The sequence below is a fragment of the Pangasianodon hypophthalmus genome, chromosome 4 (assembly GCF_027358585.1).
Source record: "Pangasianodon hypophthalmus isolate fPanHyp1 chromosome 4, fPanHyp1.pri, whole genome shotgun sequence".
NCBI lineage: Eukaryota > Metazoa > Chordata > Actinopteri > Siluriformes > Pangasiidae > Pangasianodon > Pangasianodon hypophthalmus.
The window spans coordinates 12,567,999-12,594,233 of record NC_069713.1 but is presented as its reverse complement, the minus strand read 5'-3'; the positions used below and the strand labels follow the sequence as shown (position 1 = coordinate 12,594,233).

The 26,235-nt window shown below is 38.4% G+C and overlaps 1 protein-coding gene across 4 annotated transcripts in view; it reads left to right on the top strand.

The window, feature by feature from the left end:
* htr2cl1 (5-hydroxytryptamine (serotonin) receptor 2C, G protein-coupled-like 1) overlaps nucleotides 1-26,235 on the top strand; it is a 104,189-nt gene that overhangs the window by 63,886 nt on the left and 14,068 nt on the right. For all 4 annotated transcript variants that reach the window (XM_034303931.2, XM_026937220.3, XM_053233465.1 and 1 more), the window contains one exon: nucleotides 21,471-22,079. In XM_034303931.2, the coding sequence (XP_034159822.2) occupies nucleotides 21,692-22,079 (388 nt within the window). In that variant the 5' untranslated portion in view covers nucleotides 21,471-21,691. The remainder of the gene's footprint in view (nucleotides 1-21,470; nucleotides 22,080-26,235) is intronic.

Genomic DNA, 26,235 nt, shown 5'->3' with positions numbered 1-26,235 from the left:
AGCTGTTAGAATGCAGTGACAGGAGAAGCCACTGCTGGAAATGACAGTGGGTGTGAGGAAAAGGGTTGGGAGTGAAGATAACAAAGAGAACTGAAAAAAAAGGGGTAAAGACAGAACTCTCCCAGCGTCAGTGTTGGATAAATATTAATGTTCATACAGGCAAGTGTAAGGTAACCATAGCCTGGGTGTTTATCTCTCAAGTCATCCAAACAAAAATAATCTGAAAATCTCTTTCATTCCAAGCGAATCTGTGTGTAACCCACACTGAGACTCAGAACAATTTCTGCCTACGTTCTACAAAAATGACAATAAGAAATAGCAACAAGAACATCATATGACATTCATGTTCATTTGCATGTCAGATTTGCATTCTCTCCAGGATGTTATTGTAAAAGGCAAATGATAGCTGCTAATCAAAAGGGAAATGTTTTGGTGGTGATTATCATGTCTTTACTTCTTTCTTAATGGATTATTTCAGAAAATGGCACATTAAAAACGAGGCAGACACAGCAAATCCCCTCGAGTGTAAGAAGGGGGGAAAAGTCAAGCCAACTTTTCTGTTTGCCTGTAATTGCTTGTCTTTCATTACCCAATTCTCAGTGGCTGGCTAATATTCTGGCGTTTCAATGGCTGGCTAATATTCTGCCTGAGGCAGGGGTCATTGCTCGGTACACGTGCCATAGCGTAGCCGTAATGAGGAATGAGAGAAAAGCGTCCTCGGCAGTGTCTGTCTCCCGCTGTACGCCGCCGTCGTGTTGCTGCTCAGAGATGCATTCTGTTTGACAGCTGACCATGGCTCTATGAGCTGTTCACCTCCCAGAGCATGCCTGCTCACTTAGCTCTCTAAACACACAGGAATAAACAAGCGTCCGAGCTCTTTATCACTCAGTGGTACTGAAGCTGACTGGTTGGAGTGTATGGCTGCTAATGAAGAATTAAGACATTTAATGAGAGCAGTGTTTGGGGGGGATGACCAAAAACTAGAGCAGATAATCAAAAAGCAAGAGTGTTAAGCTCATGGTCTAGAGGGCCAGAGACTTACAGAGATTTGTTCTAGTTTGACAGTCTAATATGCCTTGTCACTAAATGTAGCCTAGAATGTTCCACTTTTCCAGGAAGAAGCCACTGGACTGACATTGAATACAACCTCCCACAAACATGCAGACCTTCCAATCTTTATGAATTTTGTGTAGGAGCTCCATATTTTAACACCGGTGTACACTGCTATAAGTTATCACTCAAATACTGTATATGCCAAAAGATGCAGATGAGCCAATCCACATATGAATCTGGAATGATTGACAGTTGTGTAGATGTTTTGACTCTGATGTTCTGATATTAACTGACCCCCTGAATATATAGTTACCATCAGCTAATGGCACTTTCTTATTAGTTGATGTACAAAACATCTTTTCTCCTAGAATAGGAAAATAGTGAGCATGTAAACCTTTTTAGTGTCTTCATCTTCATCAACTAAAACGGACATAAAACCTTGTATACCTTAGACAAGTGATTTGTGAAAGGGCTGTGTCATAAATGTACTGTGTGTTCACCCACTCTGCAGAACTGTGCATTATTTCATTTCGTGCTAACAGCTCTGAACATGGAAGGATAAAGGATATTTTCTTAACCTGCCACTAACTGCTTCAAATAAAACTCTTTAATCATAATTTTAAAGATGTATTGGCATTAATTCTTTTCACTGACTACATCCTGATTCTAAGGTAATTGTGTCATGCTCTTCAAAATTGTTTTTTCTGTTGGAAAATGAAATTGCCAAATGGAATTGCATATACACAGAAGCACAGAAAGGCAATCAAAGCCTTAGAGATTTTTATGATTGTAGCCAGCTAAGTGTACAAAGTGTATCAGATGCTCTGTGAGCCAACTGAAGCTAAGATAAATTTGATATCATGCAATATTTGGAAGAATTTCCAATTGAGAAAGGACAATGTCAGTGGATTTCATACAAATAATGTCGGAATAAAAAGTACAGCCACAAGCCAACGTCCATAATACCACTGTTGTCAGGCCAATAGCCAGTCAAACCAAACTAATAGGCAACATTTAAAAAAAAAAAAACTTAAAAACTTAAACTATGACTTTCTCAAACCCTGTATTGTTCTCCAAAAACAGTAACACCACATCATACATTTTTTATGAAAACAATATTAAAACCATGCAGACTAAACATCAAGGTCCTAAATGGTCTTGTATTATTACATGTATTGTCTATGAAAAAGAGTGGAATTATCCAGTGCAATTAGCATAATGTTTTTGTGTCTAACTGTAATATTATACCACATTGTTACTATTGCACCATTTCATCTGTTCATTAACTATATTATTCATAACTATAGCCCACATGCCTACTTACATGGCTTTTACCTCCTACAACTTTTTTTTTGTACTCTGCTTCAATTTGCTACATCCACTATATACAAGCATGCATACATACAAAACAGCGGCCATATTTGGCTTGCAACACATTAATGTAATTGATATAATGTATGTAAAATGTCCAACAACAAACCCATAGACAAAAAAAATCAACCTGCCATAATTCAAAAGCGGGGAAAACCACTGACATGCCAACCCTGCCTTATGTTTACCTTAACCTGAGCTCTTCATAACTTTTTATACAAATTGACATGGTTTTTTCCATGTTTTAATTGGCTGTTGTGTTGAATGAGATGTATTAAATGAGTTTGAACTATTAAGCGTAGACTTGTGTGGCTCCTCTCTGCAGTCTGAAACCCTGAAGGTCCAGACTAGAGGGAATGAGTGGTTGAAGCTAGCAATATTATGACAAATAACTGCTGTCAAGATTGATTTTGTCATAAATCTCTCTTCCTCCTGTTCTTTCCCTCTCACTTTTCTCCTTGCATTCTAATTCCACAAGTTTCCCCACTGGTCCTTCACTGTCACTGGAGAGAAATAATAAGGCAGAGAAACAAGCTCTGCTCAAGTTCAGGAGTTCAATCTAATTGAATTGTTCTACCTAAGAAAGGCCGTGTAGGCTGCTGGGTATCTTCAAGCTGAGTAATAAAAACCACAGAAGGTGTGAGGAGAGCAGTCACAGTTCCATGTAGGAGGATCCACGTAGGAAGTTATCTCTCAGTGTGGCCTCACCGAGGCGACCTGCAAAGAGAGATTTCAATGAGTCTGTTTTTTTTTTTAATAGTTTCCAGACATGAAAAGAAGGGAGAAAGGAAAGAAAGAGTCTAGCTCTGGTTCTAGCATGCTGAAGTGTGGGAACCTGTGCTGAATGTTGACCTGAGGTTAGCTGTGGCTTTGTTAATGAATTAGTCAGTGCGTTGAAAACGCTCAGCATCACCACTTTGTTTCTATGTGAAAGCAGATTTTTTGATTGAATACTTTTCAAGGCCTCTTTCTTTATTCAGTATGAAGATGAGATCTGGTTACTTTTAAAATAGGAGCACTGGAAAAAATATTGAAAAAGTAAACATTACTTACTTTTAGAAGTCACAATTTGCTTGATATTGTTGCCTATGTAATTATTCATTACTGTTAACATTACAGTTATTGTTGATATTGATGATGTGCGATACAGTAGAAGTGTTTGTCAGGACTGGGATCCAAAAAAAAGTTGCTTCATGCAACTTCCTTTTTGAACAGAAATGGCAATCAAAAAGGAAGCTGGCAGGACAAAGAATATGAGAGAGTATATGCTGCTTACGTTTGAGATTTATCAGAAGGTAGGGTACCTTTGGACGTGGATGATATTGGTTAGAATTCATTCACGAATGGGTGGGAAAGAGATTACACAAACAGCCCCATGCACACCTCTAAAGTCTAAGGTAAGTCTTGGGTAACTCCAGAGACAGAAATGCAAAATCTTGATGCTCTGCTGGTAACGACAGCTGAATAAATCCAAGCACAGCCTCTAGATATGAATTTATCAGCAGGTAAATGCAAAGCATGTCCTTCCAGGCAGACACCACTGCTAGAGTGATGGCTTTCTTCCCTGCAGTCAAAAACAACTTTAGGTATTGATCAGGTAGAAGCCGTCAAACTGACGTGACACAGGATCAATGTTGTTTCTTTTACTTGGGGCAGACGACTGGAGAAAGTCATCAACATAGCTCATTGCATGTCACTGATGGCATCAAATGTAGAACTGTTTGATATGGCAGCTGTCATTCAATCAAAGCTGGGGCTCTCTGTCATCGGAGCAAGAGATTTACAGTGCAAACAGACTACGCTTGTGATTAGAAGGAGAGACGAGTTACAACCACATTAACATATCAAAATGTAGCAGACATATGGCAAACTTCCGTAGGTGTTATTGCTAATTCAGGCATCATATAATTTATCATTATTCATTAAATATTTATATCTAGTAAAGTTATGACCCCCATCTCAAGATAGATCTCTCTCTCTCATTTCATCATTCAATTACTCTAGCAATAAATCACAGAGAGAGAGAGAGAGAGAGAGAGAGAGAGAGAGAGAGAGTGCATACTGTCCTGATGAGGGATGTGTGATTCTCTCTTTCACTTCACTGTGTGTTCTTTCTGTATAACATCCATCTTGTTTGGGGGTTCTTGGTTCGATTCCCTTTCTCTCGTTCCTTCTCATTATTTCACTGGATTCATAACTAAAGAAAAAGAACAGGGTGCTGTTTGCGTCTTGGCTTTAATGTAGTTTACAACATTTCAACAGTTGCACCAGTAGAGCTTCACTAACGCAGTGTTGCCTACTAAAACTGGCTAAAGGTAAAACTGATCTTAAAGAAGAATGTGAAGTCAGTCATAACTACACACCAATCAAAATTACACATAGGTGGAACCGAGATGTCTCTGATAAGTAAGGAATAAAACACTTGTAGGTGTGTTAGAGGAAAATAATCAATGCCAGATGCGTTTGAGATGCATCCCAATGCAAAGTTACTGATAATACCCTGAAGTTACTCATTATCCTATAATATTTAATGTCTGTTTTATTACATTTATTACTGTCTTATTACATTTAATGTCTATGAAACATCAATTATACAAGTTTTTTAACCTGTTCATGTGGTGTGTCCTTCAACACCTTCTGACCAATCAAAATCGAAAATTCAACAGCACTGTGGTATTAATAATAATAATAATAATAATAATAATAATAATAAAAGTTGCTATGCAGCCTGTGTTTGTTTGCACATACTAATACCTCTGGTTAGCCCATAGCTAAATTGAAAATTCATGCTTCCAGCAATGTTTAAAAAGAAGAGAGAGACTTTTACACAGCAAAAATTGAAACCTAGTTGGTTTGCATGCTATCAGCTATACATATCAGCATCAAATAACTGTACAGATTCAGAAATTGATGTACAGGACAACAAATATACACAGGGTCCATTCTACATGTATCCGTGATTATACTGATAGCATTGCTGATGTGGGCGGCACAGTGGCACAGCAGGTAGTGTTGGTGCATCACTGCTCCAGGGTCCGTGGTTTCACACTGAGTTGGGGTTACTGTCTGTACATTGCTTCACATGTTCTCGCTGTGTCCATCTGGGTTTCCTCTGGGTTCTCCACTTTCCTCCAACCTCCAAAAAACATGCCGGTAGGTAAACTGACTACTCTAAAGTGGTTGTGTTTGTGTGTGATGCCCAATGCCCTGTACTATCTAAAGTAGTTACCATAGAAACAGTCTTGACTTCTGACTAGTTAAATTTATGTGTGTTTTTAGTCAATATGAATTTTGAGCCCTGTTGGTACAATGGTCTTAACTTTATGGCTAAAATCTACAGCCAAATTAACTTACCATCATAAGTGGCCCCAGGACCCTCACTTTCCAATTTCATACTTTTCTTGATTCATGCCATTCATTCTGTGCATATAAATATGTATGTTTTTCTAAAATATTCATTGAAAATTCCAGAGAATACACAAGTGAAATAAAAAAAAGGTTATTAATTTTTGTAAATCACATATCCACAGACCCAGATTAAGAGAGCTTTTTATTTAGGCTTGTGCCATTGGCATGGTTGTTAATCAGTAACAACTTTTTTCAAACTTTTTTCCAGCTCCCTTGTCTCTTTCTGCCTTTCTCTCCTCATGGCCACACACACACACACACACACACACCACATATGCTTAGAACACTGTTCAGGGAGAAAGAAACAGAAAGATAGATTGCATAAATATATATGGGGCAACAGGGCTCAGGTGTGCCACGTTACTCATTACCCCTCTACCTCGTTGTACCCTACCAATGGTTGTAGCTGTAGTTGAGAAATGAGAGAAAGTCAGCCACTACCATCTGCGCCCCAGGCCTTTAGACCACTGTGAACTTAATAGGCTGTAACATCAGATACTAACAAGCGATCCACATATTGGCATCCTTCATGCGCCACTGCGGGGGAAAGAAAGCTACTTTAGCACTCACAAAGACCCACTGGCACTGCTCCAATCACCAGAGAAGATCTGGAGCTCCCTCTTTAGTGAGATCAGTCAGCGGGCTGCTGAAATCTGAAAGATTAAACACAAACCTACTATAATGTCCCAACAGAACCAAGAATTGTCCCCCCTTATTGGTCTTGGGTCACAGGCAGGCCACAATCACAGCAGTCTATCTGCCCATTGCCCAGGTGGAGGCCCAGATATTAGAGCTCCACCAGTCTAATCGCACATTTCTCCAGGTTTCCTGTGAGGCTGACAGGACCTCCCTCATCTGTAGCATACGCTGCTGCCAGTCATTACTCTAGATTATAAATAAGCAGCCACATATGCCCTGTTGGGCTTTATCACCTGGTGCATTAGCAGTTGAAATATAACTGGCACTAAAAAGCCTGAATGGAAGAGTGACAAATTGCTGTAAACTAACTAGGATGGGGAAAGTAGTTATTTCTTTAGACTTTGGTGATAAGGGAGTCTGCCAGATGTCCTTGGTCAAATCTTGGGTCAAATAAAAAAAAGCAAAACAGTTCTTCAGCTACACATTTTGTAGACATCATCTGCAGGGGCACTGATTAGGAATACCACATCACAAGGAGTTCTATACCAATTCTAACAAAGGGGATCTCAATAATGGGAAGAGGAAGCAATAGCATGTTTGGGGTAGCTGGTGGATTCCCTAGCTGACATTTGCAGCATGACATATGTCACTGTGAAACAAGCCAATGAGTGGTGTAGTGTTTTATGCAGCTTTTTTGGGACCAACAAATGGTGTGTATAGTGTACAGCTTGTCATTAATATTGGAAAAGGTGGACTCCTGAGTTGCACAACAGAAATGTGGAGCTTGCAGGTTCTAATCCTGATTATGCCACAGCCATCCATGGCCGGGAGTCAAAGAGAGTAAAATTGGCCATGCTTTCTGAGTAGGAGGGATGACATTACATGCTACCCTGACAATCAGAGCTACACTAGCCAATCAAGGGCCTCTGTGAACTCATGTATGCAGATGACAGTTAGCTTTGTGATGTAGCTGAACATGTCTCGGAGGAAGCACGTGCTAGCCTCCCCCCTCCACAGTTGGTTGCTGTCATGTGATGGGATCGGGCTAGTAGTTGGGAATTGACAAATGACTACACTGGGAGAAAATGAGGGAAAACAATTAAGTGGAAAAGAGAACGTTTGGCCCAGCTCAAACATGTTGACCATCAGTTACAGCAATGTGGTCAAAAGTGTTCTTCAAAGTATCATTGTGCAACTGCTCCAGAAGGACATAAGTAAAGGGGTGTTAAGAGAGAGTGAGAGATCACACACACATGGCACAACAGGGCTCAAGTGTGCCACATTAAATATTTCTCTTCCATCTCATCCCAAACACCATCTTCGCAGTGCAGACTAAGCCACGCCCCCACCTGCTACACACACTAATACTTATTCTGGGGAAAATGATTATGAAGTTTAAAACACCTGGAGCTTTGATTAAACTGCATGGAAGAAGATGTACAATTTTTGTCTTGTACACTTAAAGAGGAAGTAAAATTAATTCTCCAAAATGAAAATACCATGTCCATGCCAAACTACGTAGAAGGCTTAAAAGAACAAAGTGACTATTATCATCAAATAAACAGTTGGACTTCACTAGAACATTTTGGCAAACAAAATGCAGAAAGGAACAAACTCCCCACTGTGAAACACGGTGGTGGGTCTGTGATGTTATGGAGCTGTTTTACTTCCAAACACCCTGGGAAACTTGTTACAATACATGGCATCATAAATTACATCATGTACTTGCCTCTGCCAGGATGCCATAAGGCAGAGCTGTGGATCATCTAGCATACTTCCAAACCAACACAAAAATAGTTTGGGATGTACTGAAGAGAAGACGCTATATATGAGGACTGAAGGGCCTGGAGATTTTTTTTTGTACAGAGGAATGCTCTCAGAGCAGTTTATGAATTCTTTTGCCTCATCCTGCATTGTAAGAGAAAACTCAGTGCTGCTTACTTGGCAAATGAGCACTACATGTAGGCTTGCCAATAACCGTGGCAAATGTTTAGCTTTTTTTTAAAAGATGTTTGCTTTGAATAATTTCCCTTCACTAAAAGATTTCTGTCAGCCTGTTTTTTAAAAGGATGCCAATAATTACTTCTATGCGTGCATTCAGGGCTTCTAGGTTACTTCTATTAAACATTAGTGCAAGTGCAAATCTACTGTCAGCCCACAAGAAGCACAAGGTCAGTCTCTCCCCCATATTGATTCTTCAGTCCACTCTGAAGCAGCGGCTTAACTAGCCTATAAGCTTTCTTTCAGTTTTAATGATTTTTTTTTTTTTCAATTGAATAGCGCTTAGTGCTTATACTAGTTCAGTGTTTGTTATGGAGGTTATATTCAGGGATAAAAGGTCCTGAGGTTTTGTCAAAAAAACAACAGTTAGTTTGATAATCTACCCAACAGAGTGTTATGAAAAAAGCAGGATGACCACTTCACATTTTTCGTAAATAACTGCTGTGATAAATGTTGATGAAACACGATAAGTAAGAATCGAACATACTATATAGGACACTGTGTTATTACAGTATTGTAATGGTTTTAACCCTTTCACGCACAATTTATTATAAAGCATATTAAGATTTTAGATTTCATTTCATTACTCAAAATGGCATGCAAATTCAAATATTTTTATTCTAAAAATCACATATTACAAATAAACTGAAGTTAGTAGCCATCAGGTAAAAGTAAAATGGGGTTAAAACAATACTGCTGAAAATACTTGCAATTTGCAATTTAAACTATTACATTACTTTTTTATCTTTGAAATTTGTATTTGCATATAATTTTAATAGTAAGTACTAAGTAGTAGCACATTTTAAAAGAATAAAAAACACTGAACCTTTTAAATCCTGATGAAATCAGAACTACATATGCAAATAAATATAGTAAATCTATAGATATAATAAATACAGTACTAATTCAGGTTTAAAAAAATGAATAATGTTTGTTGTAGTCTGACATTTGTGTTTCCTTGATTAGACCTTTTGTGTTGAAACCTTAAACAGAAATTGCTGAGACATGTGCTATATCTCTCACCATCAGCCATGTTGGATTGGGATTGTTTTATTAATGAAGAATAAAAAATCAGAACAATGGTCTTTATAACACTGGAGTAGTATGGAGGCGATGGACATGTCATATATTTTTCTAAAAACAACTTTGAATTAACGTTTTATGAATGTGGACATTGTGTATAAATAGCACGGGCAATTGTCTCAGGTGAAGATGCAATATTAATGTCTTGCCAATAACCAATGGCAGCTGAGCTGAACTGTCAGTCATCACATTTATTTTCATCTGAAGTCACATTTGTTCATTAGAAATTCTGCGCGATCCCAGGTTTTGAGAGTCAGGATTATTGGTTGGGATTCGCGAGTGCAAAATCGTGTGTGGTGTTTTTTTTTTTTTCCTTGCCAAATCTTGTAATGTGGGTGTTTGGTGTGGGTGTTTGATGACAGATCTGTGAAATCTGTCGTTATATCTGACCAACATTTTTAACATCAATTAGGATGTTGTTGTAAATCCTTGTGGCCCAGGCATAAGATTCTAAGTTAATTAATAGTTGATATTAATAGTACTTGTTAAGGGCAGTACATTTAATGTTTTGAATGAGTTTTCATTTTCGATTTTAATTTTATTTAATTTATTTATTTATTTATTTATTTATTTAACTGGAAAACACACCCACATGTATTGACTGGTGGTGAACATTCACGTGCAGCTCAGTTGGTGCATGATGATCTTCTAAATATATTGCAAATCAAATATATACAATTCTGTTCAATATTTTATTATTAATAATCCCATTTATTAAATGATGTCTTTAATGTGGAAAAAATAAGTGTTTTGCAATTGAACCCCAAAATAGATACAGACTTTGATATTTGGAGGACTAAATAGATACAGATAGTGGCATTGCATTACACCACTAATGTGTGTGTGTGTGTGTGTGTGTGTGTGTTGTGGTAAATTAATCTTTCATGAATTTCAGCTGCTTCGACAGTTATTAAGTGACTAGTTAAATGACTGTTTTTTGAAATGACCTCCATCATGATAGATAAATATTTCTCTGCTCCATCCTGTCCATTTTTTTCTCCAGTGCCCCTTTGATTGATGTAAAGCAAATCAGCTCAGTTTTCTTTCCCAGGGAGACAGAACAGTGGTTCATCTCCTGCAATCAATTTTAAAGCAGGCACCCATGGACCAGCTCATCTGATGTAAGCCGTCTGTGAGCTCTGGAATGACTGGAGACTGTTTGTCAGTTGGGTACAAATCATTTCTCCACCAGCGGACACAGTGGGCACTCAACATCCACTTCAAGAATCCAATAACGCTTGTCACATGCACACCTGCGTTGACTCACAGAAGATCAAGCAGGCACGACCGAATCACTCACCTCTCTGCAGGCTCTGGATCACTTTCTGAATTTCTTTCAGGAAAACCAGATACCGTGAGGTTTGCAATGTTCTTGTTATTGCCTCTGATAAAGTTAGCCTTCCTGAAAAAGTAGCTGTCACCTCGCTTTAGTCAGTAACATGCACCAAAACATCTGCTATCCTCAAACACAGAGGAGATGATGGTCAGGAAGCAGTAAAAATTGCTTTTTTTATTCTGACTTTCTTCTCCGTATGCCGCGGTTTAAATCAATTGTGAGTTCATCTACCCATGACTGAGCAAATTACTGAGCGTGAGACGATGTACTGATGCTTGAGGTGACTGATGTCTTCTTCTGGCCTGAGATCATATTGTACGTGTTGGTACTGGTCGAGTCATATCCAAAATTAGCCAATGGATATATGCTTTTTCACTGAGAACAGTCCAGCCCTGAAAATGCCCTTGAACATTCTTTGCCTCAAACGGGATTTCAACGGGACAAATTGCAGGTTTTTATACTGACGCATTGTATATCTTTACGTGTTCATTTGGTCATTTGCCAATTCCTATCCACTGGCTAGCTGTGTCTATCACACAACAGCTACCAACCAAGTGTGTAGGATAGCACAAGTCCTCTAAGGCACATTGAGCCAGTTACCCCTTCTTTTTATCTGCTGCTTATACACAAGGCAGCTGAACACACTTGGAATAAACAGCCCTCTTCCGCATATACAAGCTCACAGGCACCCATGATTGGCTAGTGTCACTGATTGACCCCTCCCACCCAGAGAACACAGCCGGTTACACTCGACTCAGGGATAAACAGGGATGGCTTTGGCATCGTTAGGATTCGAACTTGCTGTCCAATGCTTCTTTGTTGTGCCAAGTAAATCTAGAACTTCACTTCCAAGAGCTTCCAGCCAGTAGTTTGGTCAGCATCTCTTTTCCATTCCATTTGTATTTCATTTGTTTTCAAAGTCTTTATGATTAGTAACCTAAGGGACACTTGAACCCCAGGGGGATATGGACAGTGTGGACCATCACACGTGCAGACCTGCAGTATATACAGCGCTAAAGCTAGTAGCGCTCCATTGATTGTAATTCAGTCGACTTCAAGTGTCATTCAATCAGCAGCGAGGAGATGGGCTGAGAGCACGATTAGTGTAAAGAGAGCCACACAGACCATAGTGCCACTCAGTCCTTAGGCAATGAGCCACACAGACCATAGTGCCACTCAGTCCTTAGGCAATGAGCCACACAGACCATAGTGCCACTCAGTCCTTAGGCAATGAGCCACACAGACCATAGTGCCACTCAGTCCTTAGGCAATGAGCCAGACGGAATTCCATTTGAACATAATTCAGTAATTCCATCTGAACATCAGCCACTGATCTTTTATGCTATTGTTATGTCTGAGACAGGGTGCAAACAAGTGGAATTATCAAAAAGTCCTGTTCGATCCTAAATCGGTGCATAAGTAAAGGACAACCATCAATTGCTGTCGAACAGGTGACAAAGATGGGTGAGGAATTAAGAGTTAAAACACTTTGAATTGGTCATGAACTTCTAGAAAGTAATCAGCAGAACCATCACAGTATGTACTGCTATAGTGCAAGACTAGTGTTTCAAAATAGTCTGAACAGAAAGAACTTGTTAAGGCAATTAAATATAAATTAAACCAAAAGTCTAAAGGAGTTTCAGAATCAGAATATCAGGCATGAAGAGAAGCAGAAGGTGCTAATGAGTACTCAAGTGGATCAATTCTTCAAAAGACCCCATGAACTCAAAAATGTGATTTTAATAGTGAACTTGGATGGATGATTTCGATTATATAGATTGATATTTGGGTCAGATGTGGGCAAAACACATGGATAAATTTACATTTTCTATTTTAAATTTTCTCAGTACTACTATAAAAAGGACACTGCTGTGTATGTGCTCATTTTGTGAGTCTGCTTAAATCAATCATATCTGATTAATGTATAATAGAAATGATACATTATGGTATATGATGTTTGACTGCTATTAAACAATTCAGTGAAAATATGACAAGTTAGGACTCAGAAAGTAAAATCCCACTCATGTCTACCTGTCACAGATATGAGCTTGTTGACTAGCAACTAACTTTTAGAATGGAAGTGTGATATTTTCAAATTGCATATTCATACATATTCATAAACCCTTGCATTTTTATGTGGGTGTAGAGATGTTTCTTTGGCATTGAAATATATTGAACAATTTATTATTCCATACAGATTATTTGGTAACTCTTTAATTAAGGTTCCCATTAACAAACATTACCAACCCTAGCCATAAAGCCATAAATTAGCATAAAGCCATAATGTTAACAAGACAAAGTGAGTTAACACATGTATTAATTGATGTTTAAATATTAATGAAATACACCTGCGTTTCCTATTTATTCAATCCGTGACAAAAAAAAGTATAAATTAGCAAAAATAAAGTACAGTGTGTTATTACATTATATATGTAAATATTGGATCTTGCTTCATCTTCAGTTCTGAATTTTGCCTGCAAACATGTACATTAAGGTGTTTTTTGGGGTTTAATTTTATTCATTCGTACTATTACTTATGGTGTATTATTGCTAAAGTTCATGGTTTCAAATAAAGATTCAAATAAAGTTTTAAATAATGTCAGTTAAGGAAGCCTTAATGTAAAGCATTACTGATTAGTTTAAATGGTTTCAATGTTCAGTGGTACTTTAAAAAGCTCTCAACCAGACTTGCTAGTAGATACAAGGTAACAGTCAGAGGTTGCCTTAAAACACAGTATGTGTGAGTTTTGGAATGAGTGAGGCAGGGTGGGTTGCTGTGTATGTCAGAGGTCATAGCTGTCAGAATTGAAAAGGTGGACAGGCAAGAGAATGAGAAAGAGGAAATGACTGACAGCAGTGGGGGGGGGGGGGGGTGAAGATCACCTCAAACAACTCCCTACTAGGTGAAAGAAATAGAGAGAGAGAAAGAAGGAAAGTGTTTGTAAGAAGGAAAGGGAGAGAGAGAGAGAGAGAGAGAGAGAGAGAGAGGTCCAATAGCCTGTCAATGAAGACTTCCACAAACACTGGAAGAGACTGAGAAAGAGGAGATGAAAACTTTGCAGCTAAAGAAACAGTGTTACAGGAACATAAAACAGCCAAATACCTATAAAGAATGTATATTACACCGGGTGTGAAGAGACTGGCGGAGGTGTACATGGAAATAAAGAGGAGCTGAAAGAGAAAAGGACAACAATAGGGCACTAGAGTGAGAGAGAAAAGCTGTGAAGCTGACAGATGACCAAGGTTGTGAGAGATTGTGAGACAGGGACAGACAGTGGGCTAAAGGTGATATGAAGCAGCAAGCAATGGCCTTACTTTGCACTGAAGTCCTTAAAACGACTGAAGCCCTGTAATCCCCCCACCTGAGCGATGTCAGGACTAAAACAAGGCTAAATTTACCACCACAGTGCTCTCCAGAATCCAAAATAGCACAAAAGACACACACACACACACACACACACACACACTGAGAGATAGGAGAAGCATGTACATATGGTATATACAAAGCAATCCCACACAGTCTCACTGCAGATATGTGCCGGCTCAAACACATGGTTTAGACATCTGTTAAGTAATTAGAAATTCTGATAAGAAATCTCTTCCAAGGCAGCAGTAATTAACTGAGAGATTTTCCATACTCTGATTCTCTTCATTCATTTTAGGCTGGGTGTGGGTTTGTATTAAAACATAATTTTTGTGTTTATCTTAAAAAAAACTTTCTTCACAGTGTTTAAAATTGGATATTACTGTGAAAAATTATTGCTCACTCATCAGATGGTTGCATAGCTGCTAAAGTGATACACAGGCCATTTTAATAGGATGTGGCCAAAAAAATTACATGCATCAGCTACATATATCAATTACATATATCAAGGTCATGAGGTAATATTGTGCCCATGAGTTACTTCAATATATGAAGTTTCTATGAAGCCATTCTTAATACTCTACAATACATTGTTACTTGGATGATCAGTGACTGTTTTTATGTTTTGTGATGGTTGTTAATGAGTCCCTTGTTTGTCCCGAGCAGTTGAACTGCCCACTGTTTTTTAGAAAAATCCTCCAGGTCCTGCACATTCTTTGCTTTTCCAGCATCTTCTACAGCTATATGATGTTGAGATCCATCTTTTCACACTGAGGACAACTGAGGGACTCATACACAACTATTACAAAAGGTGCAAACACTCACTAATGCTCAAGAAGGCAACACACTACATTAATAGTCAAGGGGGTGTAAAATTTTGAACAAGATGATTGGTGTAAATTGTTATTATTTATATATATATAGTTTCATAAGAGTTTCATGCTTCCTATGTGGCCTCCAGTTAGAATAGACAAAAAAAGTTTATTAGCTTTGAGTAACCTGAGCTAAATATATATCTCTGAGATTATACATCTCCATGATTATCTTGGCCACAGTGGTATAATTCAGTTGATTTCTTGGCGTCTCACCCATTTTAAAAATGAGTTTTTTATTTATGGCCACACCAAATAACCATCATCATCTTAGTGGCTCTGTTTGTTGCTTTTATTGGTTCTTTTTGGCATTTCTGGAAAAAGTGTGTATGTAAGCCATTATCACATCTCTAGACTCCAGATGAGTTCTCACCACATCAACCTACAAATCCCATAATGCCTTGCCCTTGGCCAGCTATGCGTCTCTGTCAGGAGCATGGTGCTGAGAAATGAATTTTGTAGCTAAACCTTAATCCCAGCCAGTAATGATGAGGCAACCTCTCACTGTAGCAGAATTTATGCTACACATACAGTATACATGACCAGAAGCCTGCTGGTTCAGGAGATACCTGGACTGCAGATTTGTGCTTAACACACCAACCGTGTTCAACAATAGATTCAGTGGAGCAAATTAAGGAAAATAAAGCAATTTAAAAGAATGCTTCTTCCTCACTGGGACTTAGTTAGTATTGAGCACTCATGCACTTTACCATTTTATATGCTGCTGTAGAACCAATTTCCTCTTTCAGAATTGTACCTTTCACTCTTACAGGAGGAATCATTAAGCTCGTCTTTATAGACTCTATTGTTGTTATTCCTTTACAGGGCATTGTGCAGAAAGTTAAAGAGCTTCTATTTCAAGCAGGCTCATTTGTGAGCACTTACAGGTCTATCCAGCTGATCAGTGAATATGCTGTGGTCATGAAATGCTAATGTGAGGCTGCTGTGTGGAGAGGTGGAGAGTTCTCACTTCAACACCATCACCACTTCTGTGAACCTAATTTCACACCTATTTTTCCTAGGCTCACTTTGGTCTCTTTTCGTGCTGAGATGAACTCAAACTGAATACTTGGGCAAAGATATTTTTAAGTGTGCCCTAAGGTACCTACTGGAAAAACCCAGCTTGCATTCCAATGCAGTATTAAACACGCTATTGTAGCCGTTGCCATTGCCATCTTAAGGGCCATTCCATTATTTCTAATAGCGATCCACTGGAAGCCTGATGGAGTGCAAATGAGTCAACATGAGTATAGACTTTAGAAGCAGAAAATTGGCCCAGAAGGCTTTGTGTTGTCATTTGATGTAATTTCAGTTATAGCTCATGTCACCTCTTTTTCATAATTACCTTCTCTGTTGTCTATAGCGTCTGTGATGCAGAAGAAAGAACTTTTATTTTTCAGTTAAGAGATTTCTGGATTCCTTTTTTTCTGCTGTAGACGACATGAGAGGGCCGTTAAGCTCATTTTAATCTGTTTTATTAAACCAGGCGTGATATGTACACAGCTTGTAGTACTGGCACTTTCTAGCACTAGCACTTCACAGAGTGTTTTTACATTGCCAGGGAGACATTGCTGTCAATCATTATACAATCTGACGCAGCCACACGGCTCTGATCAGGCAAAAAGAGGACTAGCTTTTCGTTAGAATTAAATCATAGTAAGGGATCTACAGTGTATTTCTTGAATCATTGGTAAATGCCTATTTAATGACAGATCATTAGTATCACAAAATTTTATAAGCATTTGTTTGCCATGTTGCTAGGGGCTTTAAAACTTTTCTTCAACCACACGTCATGAAGGCCAATTCACACTGAATGCTGTTTGAAGATTTTTGTGGCAGCTTTTGAATCCACACCAGCTGTATTTGAGACACACACTACATGAGCGTTTGCATTGCGCTGAATTTGTTTTATGTGCCATCTCTTTTTTTTTTTTACTTGCCTGAGTAAGTGAAGTGGAAACTCCATAGACACCCATTCAGTACTCAACCACACTATACATGCTGGGAGCTTTATTTTAAAATCTTCAAAGATGTCAAGATTGTGTCCCACTGTTTTTATGTCATGTTTTTATTGAGCTGTGTTGTAATTACAGCTGTCCTTATCTTGATTGGCACGGTTGTACTTTTTAATATTTATTTTCTTGAAAAAAAAAAACAAAAAAATGAGCATGCTACATTAGTGCAACTGTAGTTAGCATGTTAATGCAGGTGCTTAATGGTATAATATGAACTTCTAACCATTTATGAGAAATGATCAATCAATAAAACAAGTAATAAACATGTGCTAATTAGCGCACACTTACCAAAGCTTAGCATGTGATGTAAGATGTTTTAACATAAAACTTTATAGATGCTATTGTGACCATTACTGTTATTGCTGCATGCTGTGAGTGAGGGCAGGATGCAAGTGTGTTTTATTAGAGCTAATCCAATAATCATAGTCCATAGCTTTGGTCAAAGAACAAGCAGACACGGTTAAACAAGAAATACATACACATAATTAACAATGGAAATGAGTGAGGGTCAAAACCAGGAAACATGGAATACAGAAAACAACAATACAAAAATGCACAATAGGAATTCACAATGAGGGACAGAAACACAAAGGCATCAATAGACAAGGGCAAGACAAAGAACAGGTGAACACAATGAGGTAACACACCAATGGCAGGACTGGTGCGGTGACTAGAACAGAAACAAAAGCTCATGTTAATGTAAACAAAAGCACAATGAGTAAATTCAAAACAAATCAATGTGAGAGCAGTGCTTTCGCTGGGGGAAAATTCTTGACAGGTATGTAATGACAGTGCTATAGAACTAGACATAAACTGTCCTGACAGCTCATGACATAGATATGACACAGTTAATGTCAGTCATATGATGAAGATTTCTAAGCAAAGTGTTACACATTTTTCATTTCCAAACAAAAAATGTCACATGAAGCTAGCATGAAGGAGCAATAAATTATTTATTTTTTTAGTTTTATATTTAAAAAATATAAGTATTTGAAGATCTGAAATATTTTATTTAACCTGAGGTTTAGGTAGGAAACTGGTGTGTGTACTGATATAACTTACTTTATTCTGCTAGCTAGTTACTAAGTTAGATAATTATCATACTAGGTCATTAGCAATTCAGCTAGTCAGAATGATAGTATTTAGTAAATCAGCAACTTAGCAAGCTGGTAATAACTTGGAAGTAGGCCGTAAAAATCACTAAGGAAATTGCTTCAGCTGCTTGCTGCAAAGGGCAAGTGCACTCTGTTCAGTAAATCTGTTCCCCTTTACACCTTCCTCCCCTTGACGAAAGTGGCCACTCATGTGTCATAGATTATAAGCACTTCTGAGTCGTCAGAGCATGGGAGTGGAAAAACAATATTAAAGTGCCGGGCAGGATGCCGGTCTACTAGAGCATGTGGGGAAATTTCAGTTATTTCCTATGTGAGGCAGTTTTGATAGACCATCCTAACGTATTGTATATAAAAACGTAAGGCTTCAGTGGGACACGGTTTCATCGCGGAAGTGTTGGGTTTATGGTGTTCAATTTTGACTGTTTGTGATAAGAAACTTTCCTCATATGTAGACTTTTCACCAAGCCAGCTTAAAGCCAAACCTACAATCTATTATTTACAGTTCAGATGGATCATCTATTGCTCTGCTGAGAATTTAAAGCAACAATCTGTGTCTGTTTTGTGGTCTATAACCTGCATGCTAGTCCTGCGGGCAGCATATCATTAAAATCGCATTCAATGTGACAGTTAGCCGATGGCTGAATGGAAAGGTGTTACTTTGAATAGCTATAAATGGAAGGAAAATCACTCACACAGTATCAACTATTGAAGTTCAGATATACAGCATTAAAAAAATGCATATTTAAAGCTGTTAATAATAAAGCATGTATATTTCTTGCTCTACACAGGAATGCCTGAGTTTACACATGAACTTTTCTCTGTGTTCTGTAAGCATTCACCCCAAGTCAGTGCAAATGTGCTTCCTCTTTTCTGGCTCCTCTATTCCATGCTAATTAGACTGGAGACTCGTTCTAAATGCCAGTAACTTGATTGGGGTTTGCTGAAGAAGCTAATTACCCTCAAATGGAATTCAGACTTACATCTATAAATGTGGAAGTGCACTTTTGTTCCCTTTATTAATAGTGAAGAGATAAAGAGACATTAAGGAGGCGAGAGAGCGCACTTGTAATTCATATCACACACTGAGTAGGCGTCCTAACCAAGCTCAAAGTATTCACTTCTGTTTATTTCATATTTATAGTGTACTTCTTATTATTGCTGTATCTGTGTGTGTGTGTGTGTGTTACCAACAATGGTGATCGGTGATTGGTCATTGGCAACAACGGTGATTGGTAATTGGTCATTGGAATATCGGCTCACGTAAGCACAACTCAGTCAGGATTTACACTGGTGATGAGCGAACCTGCCTCTCAACTCCAATACCCAGCAGCTGTGAGTTTGAGCACCATACAGAGTGCAGTCGATAACATCTGCTCAAAGAGTCGCTAGATTTGTTGCTAGACTCTCGTTTCACAATAAGTCGCTAAAGGGGGCTAAAAAATAATCACCAACTCACCTACATTTCTTAAATTCTGTGACACAAAATAATTGGCTAGAACATAAACAAATGTTTAGTTATTAGTAGTAGCTTTGATCTGGACCATTTTTAAAGCTATTGGAGGAATATGTTTGGTGTTCACTACGGGTTACGTGAGCAAAATACCTAATTTGAAATAAAATGTTATTTTTCTTCATATTGGGACTTATTAGCAGTGAGACTGCTACTAAAGAGATTAAACAGACACTCTGGTGTGTTTTAGTTGCTCCCCCGCTTGCCCAGCCTAATAAACTGAAGGTTATTCCAGGGCAACAGAGAAGTTATCATCTAGTTATTTATTTATTCCGGAGCTGCTGTTCTTTTGCCCTTGGTTGGGCACTCCAACCACTCTGGCAAGAGAATAAGCAGGGAACTGGAACAGCCTTGTATCAGAAGTACATCAAAACATTTTGTGAGGTATAGGATGTAGAAAACCACTTACAAAAACTGTATATCACAGCTGTGTAGTTCCCTTTGGGAGCAAAAAATACACATTCTGATATGCTTCATAATCAGGATTGTTGTATTTTTTGTCTATGGGCTGAATTTTGCAGATAAGTGTTTGAGTAAAACTGACCTGTGACATTGTGAAATTGATTTTTTTTTTTTTTAATTCCCTCATTTGTCTGTTTTTTTTTTTTCTGAGGCCCTGAGCACTTGTTTGCTCAGTTCTATAATAAGATACAGTATTGTTCAATACAGTAATTTGTTCTTTGGGTAGAGGAAAGACTAGTAAAAGAAAGACAAAGAAATAATAAAAATGAGTGACAGGAAGTTGTAAAATGCCAGTCATCCAGGTTCTCTGTAAAAATATACTGTTCACCTATTGACCTGCCCTTCATGGAGAATGTCCAAAAGCAGCTATTTTTGACTCCTATATTATTTGTTTATTATCATTATTGCAATATACTGATATCACAGAAGGTTCCAATAAGCAAATGGGACCTCACATTACAACTTCACATTGTTGGTGGTGTTGTGTGAACATCCTGACTAATCGCAGACACTCCAGATGAGAATTGTGGGTGTTTTAATGAATCACAGCAATCCAAAGATCCAACATGGGTAAATTATTTTGTTAGTCCAACCCTTAACCCTGTCAGATAAGTGATGTCTAAATACAATCCATGCATATTTCAGTGTAATCATCTTAAAGGTTCTGTCCATATCATGTAGTCCTACTGTGGTTTTATTAGGGCATAGAACACAAGGCATTAGCAGATGCACATAGTACTGATATATAGGTATCATCTTGATATCTAGGTTAACTGCAGGTGTAATTACATGATCAGGAAGCTTATTAGGTTGGATAAAATGCATTATAAAGACTAGTGGTGTATATGGCCAATTAGCTTGTCCATCACTACATTGTGGCCTTTGACAGTCATCCTGAAGAACTGTGTGGTATTTAAATGAAATGACCTGCATTTTTGCCTGAAATTAACACAAAGTCCTGAGGTAATGGTGGCCCGTGAAGTGCTAAACCACTTTGCAGCATTTCTACCTCAAAGACTCAATTAACCTTCACTAGGCTGACATAAATGGGCTCATTTGTGCAATAAGATGATTTTGCTGGCTCCCAATTTGATTTAAACTGGACTCAACTTAAATGGATTTTAAAAAAAGCGAATCTGAGCGAATCTCAGGTTCCATCTATATTATGCCTAAAGCACTGAGCAATCAACACAATCAATGATTATGTTCTTATTACAGTTATATTTCTTTGTACTTTTCAGATATTGTTTCCCAGAACAAGATTGTAATACTAAGTTGAAACCACAATGGACGTCCTTAATTCTATAGACTTTACCTTCACATTGCAACGCCAGTGGGCTGTTCATCGATAATTGGTTCATCGCACCATCATTTTCCAGCACTCACACATGAGTGTGAGGATCTGTCCTGAGCACATCACTACCAGCTAGGGACCAGAAGGTAGAAGTGCCTCTGTTTAAGGATGGGGGCTCCAGCAGGACCTCTGTTGGGTGGCTTCAGCTCTACCACTGCCTCTGTGGACATCAGTGGCTGGATGACCTGGCCTGGGAACACCACCATAAGCCTGAACCAGAGCCTCTTCTGGACCGACCCTGGCACCAACCTTTCCTCCACCGCATCCTCCGGTCAGGGCATAGCCAAGGAAGTGATCAAAGAGAAGAACTGGCCGGCGCTGCTTATACTCATCATCATCCTGCTGACCATAGGAGGGAACATTCTAGTTATTATGGCCGTGTCGCTGGAGAAGAAACTGCAGAACGCAACTAATTTCTTCCTGCGGTCTTTGGCTGTGGCAGACATGTTGGTGGGCATCCTAGTAATGCCCATCTCGCTCATCAACATCTTGTATGGTGAGTAGCAGCATGCATGCTCTCAGCTTAGCATTCTTCTTATCGCTTGATTTGTTCTGCCTGTCATATAATTATTTTGTAGAGAGTGTTTTTGAGCTCTCTAATTAAAAATCCGTAGACAATGGGTCCATGTCCGTGGTGGGATCCTTAGGGGTTTCTGAAACTGAATTCCTGCTATTTTTGTTTGGTTTGTTTTTCCTACAGTTTTCGCATGAATTCATCATAATCCTCCTCCACAATATGCCACCAGAAAACAAGGCAAAATTATTTAATCAGAACAGGTTCCACTACATAAATTGCAAACCTCCCATGACTAATTAAATGGGTGATTTTAAAGGAGATCATGCGAGTTCAGATTGGTAACAAGACTGTGGACGTCAGGAGATTTCGTTTTCATCACAGTCCAGGAGACAGCGAATGATAACGCCATATGGAAGACAGTTGGTTTACTTGTAATAAATCTGTGTGTGGGCATTTATGTGTGTGGTGGATATTAACGTAGGAGAACTGTGAAATGTCACGTTGTCACATTGCACAATATTCTAATGAAGACAGAATGCATTTGCTTTGTGTTCCCAGAAAAAGGGAGCTGCATTAAATCCGCACTCATTTTTTTATTATTCATAATTTGAGGAGTTTTCCTGCCTTCCCAGTCAAAGACGAGTCGTTTTTGGGCCGCATGACTCGTCTTTATCCTCCACATGAACACACAGTAAAATGCAGCAGCATCTTCCGTGTGCCGTATTGATCCACAAAGATCTATTTGCATTGAATCAACCCAGTACTACTGCATCCACTATAGTTTAGCCTGCATGATTAGGCTGGACATGACTGCAGAAGAAGAGGCAGTTATTGATCTGTATGCACAGTGGTGTAGCCCTTAAAGAGATATTGATCACTAAAAGACCGTTTAGGTTGTCAATGCAAACAGGGTGACAGAAATCAAAGATGAACAGACATTACACATGTCAATTAACACACCCCATCACCTAGTGTTTAATTGAAGAAGGAAAGGCTCACGCAGACAGAAGTGGAGGGTTATCAATGAACTCTATGTATGCAGGACCATGTACGCAGTGGGACGTGTTATCTCATGCCTGGCTATTAAAATGGGTTGGCAGTTTGTGATGGCTGGCAATCTGTCCAGAGAACATCCAAACATCATTTGCTGGAATAATCACATGCATAAACACACAGATAGCCTGTGCGTGTGACAGTCAATAATAGATTTTGACCTGCTTAGTCCTTTTTTCTGTGCTTTGAATGAAAGCTGGATAACGCCTTAGTGTGACGGGCAGCAAACTTTTAAACGCAATCATCAGGGTGACATTGGAGGTCATTTCAATCAGCTTTATCGCTAACAATCAGTGTGTGTGAGCATGTGTTTGTGTGTACCCGTCAATGAGCGTGCCATAGTTCAGTGTATTATCTTTACCAGTCTCGAGTGAAAGTGGAATCCCGGGATTGATGACACAGATTTATAGCCTGGCTGAAATAATTAGCGGATTGAATACACATAGAAAGAAAGGATTTGATTACTGATGTACCTGACAATACTTTGGACTGAAATGAATAATTAACATATGCATAAAAAGCTTGTGCTCAAAATCGTCTAATGATGAAAGAACAGTGCTATGGAAAGTCCTTTCTTTAATGCTGGTCATACATATGAACTGTCCCTGAGTGTAAAACACATTAACAAACCAAAAACACAACAGCAAATTCAGAAACACAACAGCAAAACCACAATTTCAACAGCGAAATTGGCAACACAACAGGAAAACACAGCAGCAAAACCAAAAACACAAAAGCAAAACCAGAAAAACAACAGCAAACCCAGAAACACAACAGCAAACCCAGAAACACAACAGCAAACCCAGAAACACAACAGCAAAACTAGAAACACAACAGCAAAACCAGAAACACAACAGCAAAACCACAATTTCAACAGCGAAATTGGCAACACAACAGGAAAACCAAGATCATCACAGCAAATTCAGAAACAAAAAAATGCTACAGATCATTCAGAAAAACAATCACAACATCAAATCAGAAAACACAACAGCCAAACCAGAAACACAACAAACCCAAAAGCACAACAGCAAAACCAAAAAACACAACGACAAAGCCAACATCGCAACAGCAAATTTAGAAACACAACAGCAAATTTAAAAGCACGATAGCAAGTCTAAAAACACAATTGTAAATTCAAAAACACATTAACTAAAAACTGTAAAGACGGGTCCTTATTGAACATCACATGCTCAATGCTGATTGGTCACGGAGTATGACGACTATCAAAAGGAAAAATGATGGTATTTTTTCAGTGCTACACTGTTACCTAGTTAGCGTAGTGAAAACGACTCGGTGAGTAAGATATTGATGTTGTTATAATGCTGTATAGAGCTGACAGCATATCTAAAATAACATCATATGAATGCCCTTGATCAAAATAAGCAGGAATAAAAGCATCAGTAGATTCATTTGGGCTCATATTTCCTCTTACTGTAAACATCCTCCAGCTGACAGTTTTCCATGGTTTCCTGTAGCCATGGCATGTTCAATTACAATAAGACCTACCCTTTCTGTTTTGAATTAATGTTGGTGTGTTTCCAAATCAGTTGTGTTTTTGGTTTGTTGATGTATTTTGCATTTAAAACGATTGTGAGAAACTGTTGCAAGTAACAAATGGGACAAAATATAATTAATGTGTTTAACACCCTGCCAAAATTCTCCAGTGAAAACAGGTAGGCTGTAAAATGCAAGAAGGCAGAAGGTTCAAGGACACATCGGGCATCCGGTCTTCCATACAATTTGTTATGCTGCTGCATAATCCAATTTTCATCCTTTGTCTTTGTGTTATAATGCATCTGTTTGTTTATCACAAGCTAGTGCAAAAACCTAGAAAAAAGCCATCCCACATAAAATCTTCAGTCACATCATAGAAAAATGGCTTTTTATATGTGTTATGTATGTTAGTGTGTTGGCCTGTTAGAACAGAGAAAGGTGTGAAGAGGTTGTTCTCTTACTCTCTCTCTCTCTTTCTCTCTCCGTTCTAAACAAGTTAAACACATGCTACTGCAATAATAATAAAAAGCCCGTTCTTACTTTGTACTTAAACTGCAGGTCAAGCAGGAGGTCACATGCAGCTCATTAAAGATGTTTTAATTCGGCTCTCAAAAGGATTCTGTTATCCTATGCGTTATAAACCATACAGATCGAAGGTGTATGGTATGGCTGTTGTGTTTCTGAATTTGTTAAAAAAAAAAAAAAAAAAAAAATCCTCAGTCTACTGAGGATAATTGTCAGATATGTCAGTAATAAAGGAATGCAATTTGTATTGGATAATAGTAGGAGTGTGGTGTAGCTTATATAGTTATATAGTATAGTAGCTTGTATAATTGCTTATTCAAGCAATTATTGTTGGTAAATCAGACACAAGTGAAAAGAGATCAAGGTGACCCCAGAAAGTTAACTTAGTTAAAGCTGATCTAATTAAACATGCAAACCCAGAAACCAAGCCTAGAAGTAACATGGCAGATGAATACAAATGACAGATGAACATGTATAACAGAGGGTATAAATACACAAAGTAAAAAGCTGGCAACAAGTGGAAACAATCAGGAAAGGAATCAATCATCAGTCTGAGAGAGTTAACACAAACAGGACGTGAAAATATAATGAAAGGGAGAATGAAGGAATGAATGTCTTTATTTGCATTTGCCTCCTTTTCAAGGATGCAAGGCTGAGATTTGAGAACAGAGCGATCGATATAATCAGACATCCTCATTCACTGAAGTGTCACTTTAAAGCCGCGCCGCTTATTGATGAGCTGTTGCCCATCTGTATCGCCTGCCACAGTGCATAACAGATCTGCATATGAGTAACAAAGTGCAATTCAACTACAAACAATTGTGCCCATTGTTTATATATATATATATATATATATATATATATATATATATATATATATATATATATATATAAAATTGTCCAGTTTATGTGAGAGTGTGCTTCATTCATCTACAAGAACCACTCCATCATAGTCAGGTTCATGGTGAATATGGAGCCAATCTGGTCACTGGGTGCGAGGCAGTAGAACTCACCTTGGATGTCTATCACAGTGCACCATACATACCCATTCACACCAACACAC